Here is a 12,316-nt window from a genome sequence, read left to right as displayed (position 1 = left end):
TAATTTCTAATGAGGCTGGCATTCTACTGAAATTACGAACGGCATCAAGTTTTTATTGGTTTAACACTTTAAAATTGAAAAAATATATGTATTTCCTTTTTTATCTCTCACAGTATTAGCAACTTAGTCCTATGACAGCTGACAAAAAAAAAAAAACAAAACATTCAACCAGTTTTGATGACAGCACAATAGGCACACATCACAAAAATGAAAATCACATAGATCACTACCAGGGATGGAAACTACAATTTTATTGTATTTTTGAGCGAAAAAGTAATTTCCACTAAATTTTTGTTTTTATTCGATAAAAACATAATACGGCCATGAGTTCGACAAATTCATTTCTAATGAGACTGGCATTCTGCAGAAATTACTAATGGCATCAAGTTTTTATTGGTTCAATACTTTAAAATTGAAAAAAAAAAATATGCATTTCCATTATTATCTCTCACCGGGAATTAATTTAGTTAAACGAGGAATTACGTTGTTTATCAAATTTTGTTTACACTCAAAGAAAAGTGAACTCTCTATTTCACTAAAGCCAATTTAACTTTGGTTTAGTTCATGGAATTATTATAAATATATGGAGAAAGTTTCGTTTACTCTAATAATTTTTTGCGTACGTTAGTTAAATGAACTAAAAAACGGGAAAAAATTATACACAAATGAAGTAAAAAGTTTTACTAAATTCGTACTTCTTTCCACATAGTTCATTATTTCTTTAAATTTGTAAATTTTACTACAAATTCGTCCATCATGAACTTCGTATGTCACTAAAGACATTATTGTAATTTTGAACTCCAATTTTTTTTTTTAAACTACAAAATTTTCTTTAACAAGTGGAAAAAAATAATTATGTCTAATAAATTTTCTTGAATTTGTCGAAAAATATTTACTTATTTTTGTGATATCGGCATGATGTCAGCGTTTGTAATACTGTTTAGTTAAAATTTTCTAAAAATATTAAAAAATTTCTAAAATTAACTAAATGTTTTCTTCCTGGTGGGTTCACTGTTTTTTCAGTGTACAAACTCAATTTTAAATTATCTTTTGGTTTAGTTTGTCTTAAAAGGTGGTTAAAATTTCAAGGGCCGATGTTGATTTTGAATAAAACACAAATTATTTAGGAAATTATTGTAATTTTATTTTATTATGATATATTGGTATTACTCAATTATGTATGGAACAAAATATCGGCCAAATGGGCGCCGCGACCTCGGTGGCACACCTTCATCCGATGGTCCAAATTTTCGATGACGCTGAGGCATAATGGAGGTTCTATGCCGTTAATGTGCCGAATTATCTCATCCTTTAGTTCTTGAATTGTTGCTGGCTTATCGACGTACACCTTTTCTTTCAAATAACCCCAAAGAAAAAAGTCCAACGGTGTAAAATCACATGATCTTGGCGGCCAATTGACATCGCCATTACTTGAGATAACACGGTCATTGAATTTGTTGCGCAAAAGAGCCATTGTTTCGTTAGCTGTGTGGCAAGTGGCACCGTACTGCTGAAACCACATATCGTTCACATCCATATCTTCCAATTCGGGCCATAAAAAGTTCGTTATCATCTCACGATAGCGAACACCATTCACAATAACTGCCTGACCGGCCTCATTTTGGAAAAAATACGGCCCGATGATGCCGCCAGCCCATAAACCGCACAAAACAGTCACTCTTTGTGGGTGCATTGGTTTTTCGACAATCACTCTTGGAGTCTCATTCGCCCAACTGCGGTAATTCTGTTTATTGACGAATCCTCTGAGGTGAAAATGTGCTTCATCACTGAAGATGATTTTCTTCGAAAATTGATCATCCACTGTTGCCATTTCTTGGAACCATTCTGCCCATTCACGACGTCCATGGTTCAAATTGAGTAAGTCTGAAATAGAGAAATGTCAAATAAAATTCGGAAAAAAACTTGGCGTTTAGGTGTGGTTCACATTCAACATCGGCCCTTACAATTTAACCACCCTTCAGTTCTTAATCCGCCTACAAGATTACCGATCGATAACTTCGTAATATAGAATCAGAAGCATTTCCGGCCCAAAATATTCTTAAAATTCAAGAAAACCATGACTTGACTCTGACTTTTATATAAAAAGATTTTCTTCCCGCATGAACTGTTTTGCCAAATTTGTAAGGACGAAGGTTCATTATACTGAAAATGATCTTTAGTAAAAAAGTTTGTCAAAAGGTTAGTACCTTTTGACAAAATTCACGGTGGTGCTGGAATGAAAAAAGTATTGAACAATTATTGATAAAAGTACTATAGTACTGCATTTTCCATCCCTGAACACCCCCAATATTGGCTTGCTGGCATGCCGGTATTCAAAGGCATCTCATGGCTTAACCCTCCCAACCAGCTGTTCTTCTAATCACCTTTTTCCTTTGAAATCCTTTACATTTCCATATTTAATTAAATTGTCTTAAACACATATTGGAAACAATTATTTTTATTTCTACTACTTCTTACAGGAAATGGTGTGCATCTACAATCATCTCCAAGTAGATTAACAAACAGTCTGGATAAAATAATAGGTAATAATCAGTATAATTCAAATTCATGACATTCATTCTCTCCCTCTAGGAATGGTTTCGCTACGAAACGTAAAAACGAGTATCCTTCGTCTCCTGTCTTCCTTCATTTGGCTTTATATCTTTTCGTCCGTCAATATAAGGTAAGTATTGTAGCGTCAAGAGAAACGTATTGTGACTTAGTACACATTTACTGTCCAGTACAAGGTCTTATGAGAACTACATTAATCATGCCGATGGGGGGACTCACTGTTCCAGTCCAATTATTTTGAACAAAGTCCTAGGTGAGCTCAGCCTAACACTATCGCCCTAATCCGGCACAATTATTGTACTTAGCCTGTGACAAAAGTTTAAGAAAAAAAATGCAATGTAAAAAGGTCAAAAGGCTTTGTTGGGTTAAAGTGGTCTAAGTAATTTTTAGCCATGTTATGTTATCACTATTTTGAGATCGTAAATACTAAAAACAACTATAATAACTATGATTTTAAGACCGAAAATAAGGGAATTTCTATCTTATACTGGGATTGAGAAATTTCAAAAACAAAACTTTGAACTTGTTTCTTGTAAAATTCACTTTTTAGACCTAGTGTATTTTGGAATGAATTAGTCGATATATGTTCCATTTTGTATTGTAAAATCTACATTTATCAACCAAAAAACTAGATTCGATCGACGCAGAACACATGTAACAGGTTCGCTGATAATTTTGACAAAAACGATTTTCTTGTCACAATTCGTTTTTATTATTCAAGAGCGATACAACGATTATAACGACCTTCAAATTTTTTGATACCATTTTGGTAGTACTCCTTCGGTTTTGCCTCAAAATAGGCCTCAGTTTCGGCGATCACCTCTTCATTGCAGCCAAATTTTTTCCCTGCGATCATGCTTTTGAGGTCTGAGAACAAGAAAAAGTCGCTGGGGGCCAGATCTGGAGAATACGGTGGGTGGGGAAGCAATTCGAAGCCCAATTCATGATTTTTTCCATCGTTCTCAATGACTTGTGGCACGGTGCGTTGTCTTGGTGGAACAACACTTTTTTCTTCTTCATATGGGGTCGTTTTGCCGCGATTTCGACCTTCAAACGCTCCAATAACGCCATATAATAGTCACTGTTGATGGTTTCCCTCCTCAAGATAATCGATAAAAATTATTCCATGCGCATCCCAAAAAACAGAGGCCATTACTTTGCCAGCGGACTTTTGAGTCTTTCCACGCTTCGGAGATGGTTCACCGGTCGCTGTCCACTCAGCCGACTGTCGATTGGACTCAGGAGTGTAGTGATGGAGCCATGTTTCATCCATTGTTACATATCGACGGAAAAACTCTGGTGTGTTACGAGTTAACAGCTGCAAACACAGCTCAGAATCATCAACACGTTGTTGTTTTTGGTCAAATGTGAGCTCGCACGGCACCCATTTTGCACAGAGCTTCCGCATATCCAAATATTGATGAATAATATGAACAACACGTTCCTTTAATATCTTTAAGGCCTCTGCTATCTCTATCAACTTCATTTTACGGTCATTCAAAATCATTTTGTGGGCGTCCACTGCGTTCACCGTCCTCCGTGCTCATTTCACCACGCTTGAATTTTGCATACCAATCAATTATTGTTGATTTCCCTGGGGCAGAGTCCGGAAACTCATTATCAAGCCAAGTTTTTGCTTCCACCGTATTTTTCCCCTTCAGAAAACAGTATTTTATCAAAACACGAAATTCCTTTTTTTCCATTTTTTCACAATAACAAAAGTTGCTTCACAAAAGACGTTCTATCTCACAAACTAATTGACTTACAGGCGTCAAATTTTGACACGAATCATTTGAAGGTTGGTACTATATAAAAATAATATGCATTTAATACTAGCGACGCCATCTATGTGTCAGACCGGGGACATATCAGCCAAACTGTAACTATGAAGTTATAAATTTAATTTGGAATATTTGTGCGTACTTTTTGGGAGAGTAATAAACATGAAAAATCTGGAATACTTTCATTTAAAATATTTTTATATTTAATGTATAGGTTGTCTGATGTACAATTAACTGTCATTGACAACAATTGCAGTGAGCTCCATTTGAAATCTCAAATCTAAAAACGTAAAGTTCCAAATGAATACTAATTTCTTTATTGAATAAGAACTTACATTTACACTGAATAAAAAGCATGCCCGGTTCCAAAGATTTTGTCTTTACTTTGGTAAATTTTGGTATTGATTCCGAGCCAAAGAAGCGCAGAATACAAGTAAGGATACTTTTAAGACACAATTCTCTTTTAAGTTTGGGTTTTGTGTACTTGCTTCTAGGAAGTAAATTTTAATTTTTCGTTTTTTCAGCCTTTTTCCTTTATATGCTATCAAAGCCCTTTAAAAACAAGTTAACGACAACATTTTTTTCCAAATTAAGACTCGACTTCCCGTTGAAATTATGCTATGTTTCAAGTAAAAAACGTCTTTAAAATAAAGTGTTGAAAAACATGTCCTATATTTGAACGATTTTTTGCTTTGTAGTTGTTCAAAGTTTCTTTGAACCCGTTTTGACATACTGTGCATAGCGGCACAAATAATTTTTAATCGTTGTGTCCTTTTGCTTTTCTATTTGTTTACCTGGAAAGTTTGTCCTTTGATCGATGCTTGTAGCTTTGTCGCTGAGCTTTGTTTATGCTGCTAAGCATCACTCAAAAGGGCAACGACCAGTCTTGAACCGACCGTGAAATTGAAAAGAAGTGCGAATTCGTCTGCCCCCGCGAAAGTTAACGTAGTGATAAAAGTTGAACATTAATTTGAAATAATATTAAAATATAAATAAAACCATAGACAATTACAAGTGAACATATTAAAAGCACAATTATTTACAGGTACAAACAGTGAACAAATAGTGACACAAACAGAAACCCATCGACTCCTCAACCCATAGAAACCCAAACATACAACATGAAAGTGCGGGACACAAACAAAATAATGATCTAAACAAAATCACAATACACCCATCGTAAATTATTTTAACTTAATTCTATATTGCACCAAGTTTCATATATTGCACTGAATATTTTGCCTTATAACTATATTGCACAATCCCATTGAATATTGCATCTGAATTTCAAACCAACCCTTTGTTACACCATTTCCCTAAAATTAACTTAAATCTACCTTAATTGTAAATAATTGTTAAAACCTATTGTGAAATTTAAATACTATTTAAGACTTAAAACTAATTACAAATAATGAAGTAAAATTAAAATCACACTTAAAATAATTTAAAATAAACTTGTTTGAATTTGAATTTAAAATCTAATTTCTCTACGTGTTATTATTTCGAAAGGCAAAATTTTCCTTTTCAGCTTTCATTAGTTTATTCCCAAACATTTTGGTCCATTGCGAACCGGATTTGTGTTTTTTAAATAATTAAAAACATTAAATTTTTTTTTGAAAGCGTACAATTTTTTTCTCGGTGTAATGTGATTTTTTTCCAAGTGTATAAAAACCCAGTGACCCAATAATTAGTTTTGTTTAAAAAGAAAATAAAAATTAAATAAACTTTCATATATATTAAAAAATAAAATATTCTAAATAACCCAGTGTAATATCAGTGTCAAATAAACCCAGTGTAATATCAATGCAAAACAAAACCCTTTACAAAAGACAATATTGAAAAACATTCAAAGTGCCTGTGCCCTTGCAACAAATGAAAACCAACAGTACCCAAAGAATAAATAGAAAAATCAAAACAACAACAACAGTAGTATACCAGCCAGCCAGTGATCCATCGATCGAACAGCAACCAGTGAACATCGAAAAATATTCATATGCATATACAAGCGTATATACATACATATGGGACACACAAGCAAAGGGTAACCAAAGTGGCACTACAGTAAGTAAAATAAAGGGTTGTTGCATTGGAACGATTAAAAAACTTTAAATTGTGGAAAATAAAAAGTGAACATTGGACAATTATTTTTTGAAAAATTTTTTGAAAAAAAATTAGTGAATTTTGGAAAAAATTAGTGTTTTTTTTTTGAAAAAATAGAAAATTTGTGACCCATTTTGTGCGTGTATTTTTTAATTATTTTTCAATCAATTTGGCAATAAAAAAGCTTGTTTTCACGTGAAGAGTACAAAAAGTTTGAGAAAATTTTGGAAATTTAAAAAATTAATCGCTTTTCGTGAAAATTTTGAAAACTTGTTTAAGATGCAAAATTGACTGAAAAATTGCCAGTGAGTGACCCAAAACCCAAATTAACCCATTTGTTTAAAATTTTATCCAACAAAACAATCGGTTCGGTCGTGCAAAAAAACAAAAACAAAAACTTTTCAAAAATTAAAAACTTTGTTAAAAATTGGACAAAAACCGCAACAACGGTTTTTATGAACTACAAATTGTCCAATAACAAAATACAGAACAGTTTCCAGTGGAAGGCGACAAAAAACAACAAAACACGACACCACAGCGACTCAACATCAAAAATCGACGCCACAAAGGTAACGGATCACAAACATTTTGGACACACACATACCTATAATCTTCAAAGTGAGTACAGTTTTTTCAAGTTTTTTGAATTTTTTGGAACACGAAAAGGAAAAAAGAATTTGCGATATGCTAAATGACTCGACCGTATGACACAATTTTTTCATGACACTTACAAAAAAATTATAAAAAAAAAAAAAAAAAAAAAAATTGATCTGAAAATATTTACACAAAAAGTTTTTTGGTTTGGAAAAAATTTTCGGTAATTTAAATTTTGTTAGAATTTTTTAATTAAATCAAATCATTTTTGCAAATAAAATTTTGACCGGTAAAAATTTACACATAGAGAAATTTTTGTTAAAATTTTTGTGGATATTGGAAAATTTTTTTTTATTTAAATTCGGTTTTTGTTTGAAATTAATTTTTTTTGAGAAAATATACAAATAAAAATTTGAAATTTCAGAAATATTGATTAAGAAATTATACGAATTTTTTTTTCAAGAAAATAAATTTTATTCGTTTGGAAAATTGGAATTATTGGCGTTAAAGAAAAAATTTAAATCGACTCATTGAGGCATTTTAATTTGAAGTTTGAAAAGCTGAAACGAAAATTAATCGACCCAAATTTATAGTTTTGATTTTTTTCAACTTGCATTTATTTTTGTACTTATAAATCTTGGTGACCCATATTTGTAGTCTTTGATTATATCTTTGTAATTTTCAAGACCCAATGACCCATAAAAAGGTAAGGAAAATTACAAATTTCTTCTTTTGATTTACTTATATATTTGATTTTTTTGGGCACCAAGACAATTTTCTTTTTTTTCAGTGATTTTTTTTTGGCACTTGATCTGAAGTTATTGTTTTATGCGATTTACCGCTGATCTTAATTGAGCATCGTGCTTTAAAAAAAAAAAAATTGTTTGTTTGATTTCCTGTTTTTGGGGAAATTTTAATTAATTTATTTGAATTTTGTTTTTGGGGATATTTTTATTTTTGTTTGATTTCTCGCATTTTTGAGAATTTTATTGTGAACGTTTTTTGACTTGCAAGTCTTGGGGGATTTTTAAAAAATTTTTTTACGTAACTTTGGCCCAATTTCGTCTACTGACCCTATTTCGGTTGTGTTAAATTTGATTTTTGTAATTTTTCGTAATTTTGACCCCGCAAATTTATTTCTGACCCCACAAATTTTATCGTTCGCGCAGATATTTACATTTAATATAGTTTCCCTTAGAAAAATCGAATTTTCTTGAGTAAAACTAAATTATTCTTTCGCGAAATTTGATTTATTTTAGTTTTTTTTGACTGGTGCAAAAAAGTTTAAAGTACATCATGGATAAGATTTTGAAAGAAAAATTTGTTAATTGCTTAAATGACCTAGTTGACGTTGAAAGTATTTGTTCTGTTAAGGCGGCAACCGAAGATCTCCATGCGTTAGAGGCAGCTCGAGTTGAGCTAAATACGTTATGGGATCAAGTTAGGCGGGCTTACATAAATTGTCGGGATAGGACTCCAGATGAGGGAGAGACTCCGATGGATAAGGATAAGCTTCGCAGCCATTATAAAAACGGTATGGACGTCTATAAACGGGGTTTAAGTATAATTAGCACACAAATCTTAGCGCGTCAGGAACGGGAAAGTCAGGAAAAATTAGCTAGGGAATCAATGACACAAAACATCGCAGTAGACCCAAATTCGACCCCAAATTTGCGATTGCCACCATGTGACACAGACATTTTTAAGGGCGGATACAGTGAATGGCCAACATTCAGAGATTTATTCTCTGCAATCTACATTAATAACCCACGATTGAGTAAAGTCGAAAAGTTATTCCATTTGACCCAAAAAACTTCAGGAGAAGCGCGGGAAATTATTACAAATGTACCCCTAACTAATGAAGGTTTCGATATAGCTTGGAGAAATTTAGAAAGTAGGTACGAAAATAAACGAATGCAAGTTAACGAACAGCTTAGAATTCTTTTTAATTTGCCCACTGTTTCAATTGAAAATGTTTCAACTATACAAAAATTACAGCGCACAATTAGTACTTGTACACAAACTTTGGAAACTTTACATGTAGACACGGGAGAATGGGACCCAATTTTAGTATACCTTGTTTCAACAAAATTACCTCGCACCTTTTTGGAAGAATTTGAGAATAGTTTAGAGGATTGTTCGACCCTACCAAGTTGGCACGTATTAGATGAATTTTTGTCACATAAATTTAAAACTTTGGAATCGGTGGGAAATATTAAAACTCAAAACTCGAAATACAATCAATCTAGATCTGATTTTGATAGAAGGGGGAGTCGCGTAAATAGTTTTCAAACCAATGTAAATCAAAAAATAAATAATTCTGGTTCAAGACTCAGTAGTAATTCGCAAGCCGATAACAATTCAAGAAATATTTACCCTAGTCGCAGGCATAATGAGAGTGGTTGTCCAATTTGTCGGACAAACCATATGCTGCGAAATTGTCCCAAATTTTTGGAAAAATCTATTAATGAAAGAATTCAAATAGAGAAACAGTCGAATCGTTGTTATAATTGTTTATTTGAGAATCATGGAGTACGGGAATGTAAAAGTCGTTTTAGTTGTAGGGAATGTAATCAAAGACACCATAACTTGTTACATAAGGGTAATGAGGCCCGCGACCCTACAAACACAAGATACGGTACATGTGCTGCCGTTCTCAACACCCTTGTTCATCATAGCCGAGACACAGTACAACCTAGTACAAGTACTGGAGCTCTCAACTTAGTCAATCAGGATCGAGGTGGAGCGCAACCTAGTACAAGTGCTGCCGCTCGTTCCAACCTTGTTAAACAATCATCGAATTTACCTTGTATACAGTCCACATCAAATATTGAGACGCCTAGTATAACGACTCTTACGCTGCAAGAAGGCAGACCCACTCCACAACCTAGAGAAACCCTGTTGTTTACCGCCATTGTACAGATAAAATCAAAGGGACAAAGATATGATGCCAGAGCAATAATTGACCCTGGATCACAGTCAACATTTATTTCAGAAAAAATGAAAAATAGATTGCAACTTCCTACAGTGAGGAATTTAGTTCACGTCACAGGCTTGAGTGACACCGTAGCCGAAACATCGACAAAGGCTTGCGTTTTTCAACTTTGTTCACGTATCAATCCTAGTTTTGAGTTAGAAGTTTGGGCACCCGTGTTGAAGACCCTTCCTTCTAATTTACCAACCCACAACCTTAATCGTTCTCAATTTGAAGAATTTAAACATCTTAGTTTGGCGGATCCTCGATTTTATGAAAGTCGACCCGTTGATATGCTGATCGGATTAGATATAGGACCGCTAATTTATAACGTTGATATTCCGATGAAAACATTTGGATCAATTATAGCGCAAAATACCGTATTTGGATGGATCGTTGGTGGACCCATTCAACAAAATATAGAAACTTCGAAACAAATTACTCTTTATAATGCATCCTCGTTAGAGAAAATTATAACACGTTTTTGGGAGGTGGAAGAGACCCCAAAAAGAATTTTGAGGTCAGCTGAAGATATATATTGTGAAACTAATTACAAATCTACGACAAAACGTAATGATACTGGAAGGTATATTGTGACCCTTCCATTTAAAAGTTGTTCAGAAATCGGTGCATCGAGAAATATTGCTCTCGCACAATTTTATCGTATGGAGAAAAAACTTTCCAAGACCCCTGATGTAAAGGCTCAATACGACGCTGCCATTAGGGAATATCTCGAGCTAGGACAAATGAGAAAAATTGATCCACAAAACATACATAAGACTCCTCATTATTATTTACCCCACCACGCAGTTATTAAACCAGATAGAACGACCACCAAACTTAGAGTGGTATTTAATGCATCAAGCCCTACTTCAAATAAAAAGAGTCTTAATGATATTTTACATACAGGGCCTATTCTTCAACAGGATTTGGTGTTACAAATTTTAAAATGGCGTTTTTTCAAATATGTTTTCAATGCCGATGTAGCGAAAATGTATCGTCAAATACTGGTAGACCCAAAGCAAACTTCATTTCAAAGAATACTTTTTCGATCATCTGAAAACGACCCAGTTGAGGATTTTGAATTGTTAACCGTAACCTTTGGCATAAATTGCGCCCCATTTTTAGCGATTAGAACGCTGCTTCAATTAGCGGAAGACGTTCAAGATTCACACCCTTTGGGTTCAAAAATAATTAGAGAAAATTTATATGTCGACGATGTATTAGCGGGTGGGCATACTGTTGAAGATGCTATCACCGCTAGAAAACAATTAACATCCGCTTTAGATTCTGCTGGTTTCGAGTTGAGGAAATGGACCTCTAATGACCCTCGTCTTTTAAATGGCCTACATCCCGATTTTTTGTTGCCTGTCAATTGGTTGGATCTTTCTGAAGGATCGTCAACGAAGACCCTAGGCATTCGGTGGAATGTAGCAGCAGATAATTTCACTTTTAAAGCGCCTAATGTTGAAGAAAAAGAACTTTGTACGAAGCGTGAAGTTTTGTCGACAATCGCAAAATTCTTTGACCCTTGTGGATGGTTAGCCCCAATTATTGTCGTTGCAAAACTGATAATGCAACAAGTTTGGTTAGATAAAATTGGATGGGACGACACTTTGAAACCTGTTACCAATATGAATTGGAAAAACTTTGCGAAAAATAATTCGGTGATTGACACAATATCCGTACCAAGATGGATTCATTATTCGCCATCAAGTACCATTGAAATTCATGGTTTTTGTGGCGCTTCAGAAAGCGCATATGCTGCGACACTTTACGTTCGAGTCGAAGATGGAGACCGAATAGATACCTTTCTATTAGCAGCCAAGACCCGCGTGGCGCCAATCAAGAAAATTTCTCTTCCTAGATTAGAGTTATGTGGGGCAGTAATGTTGTCAAAATTAGCTAACACTATAATTCCAAATTTGCAAATTCCTGAAATTTCGACCCATTTCTGGACTGACTCTATGATAGTTTTGGCCTGGCTTCAAAAACAGCCGTGTTCTTGGAGTGCGTTTGTAGGAAACAGGGTTTCCGAAATTTTAGAAAATGTAGGTAGTGAAAATTGGAGTCATGTGGACTCCGAATCTAATCCAGCAGATGTAGCCAGCCGTGGCTGCTCACCAGATGAATTGAAGACACATACTTTGTGGTGGACTGGCCCATCGTGGCTAAAACTGCCCAAAGACCGTTGGCCTAAACATCAAATTAATTCTGAAATGAACCTTGAAGCTAAACAAGTGAAAGTTTTAGCGACATCCACATTTGAGGACCCATTGACCCGTGTTTCATCGTT

The 12,316-nt window shown here is 34.2% G+C and overlaps 1 protein-coding gene across 7 annotated transcripts in view; it reads right to left on the bottom strand.

The window, feature by feature from the left end:
- dtn (transmembrane protein 132C dtn) overlaps positions 1-12,316 on the bottom strand; it is a 604,515-nt gene that overhangs the window by 36,444 nt on the left and 555,755 nt on the right. Inside the window, exon 17 of one of the 7 annotated variants that reach the window (XM_075300572.1) lies at positions 1,734-1,884. The exons of the other annotated variants lie outside the window; for them this stretch is intronic. Within the exon in view, the coding sequence (XP_075156687.1) occupies positions 1,870-1,884 (15 nt within the window). The 3' untranslated portion in view covers positions 1,734-1,869. Of the gene's footprint in view, positions 1-1,733; positions 1,885-12,316 lie in introns of those variants that run through there. 7 annotated transcript variants of the gene reach the window in all.

The sequence above is a fragment of the Haematobia irritans genome, chromosome 3, assembly GCF_050003625.1.
Source record: "Haematobia irritans isolate KBUSLIRL chromosome 3, ASM5000362v1, whole genome shotgun sequence".
Lineage (NCBI taxonomy): Eukaryota > Metazoa > Arthropoda > Insecta > Diptera > Muscidae > Haematobia > Haematobia irritans.
This window is presented reverse-complemented; position numbering and strand designations above follow the sequence as displayed.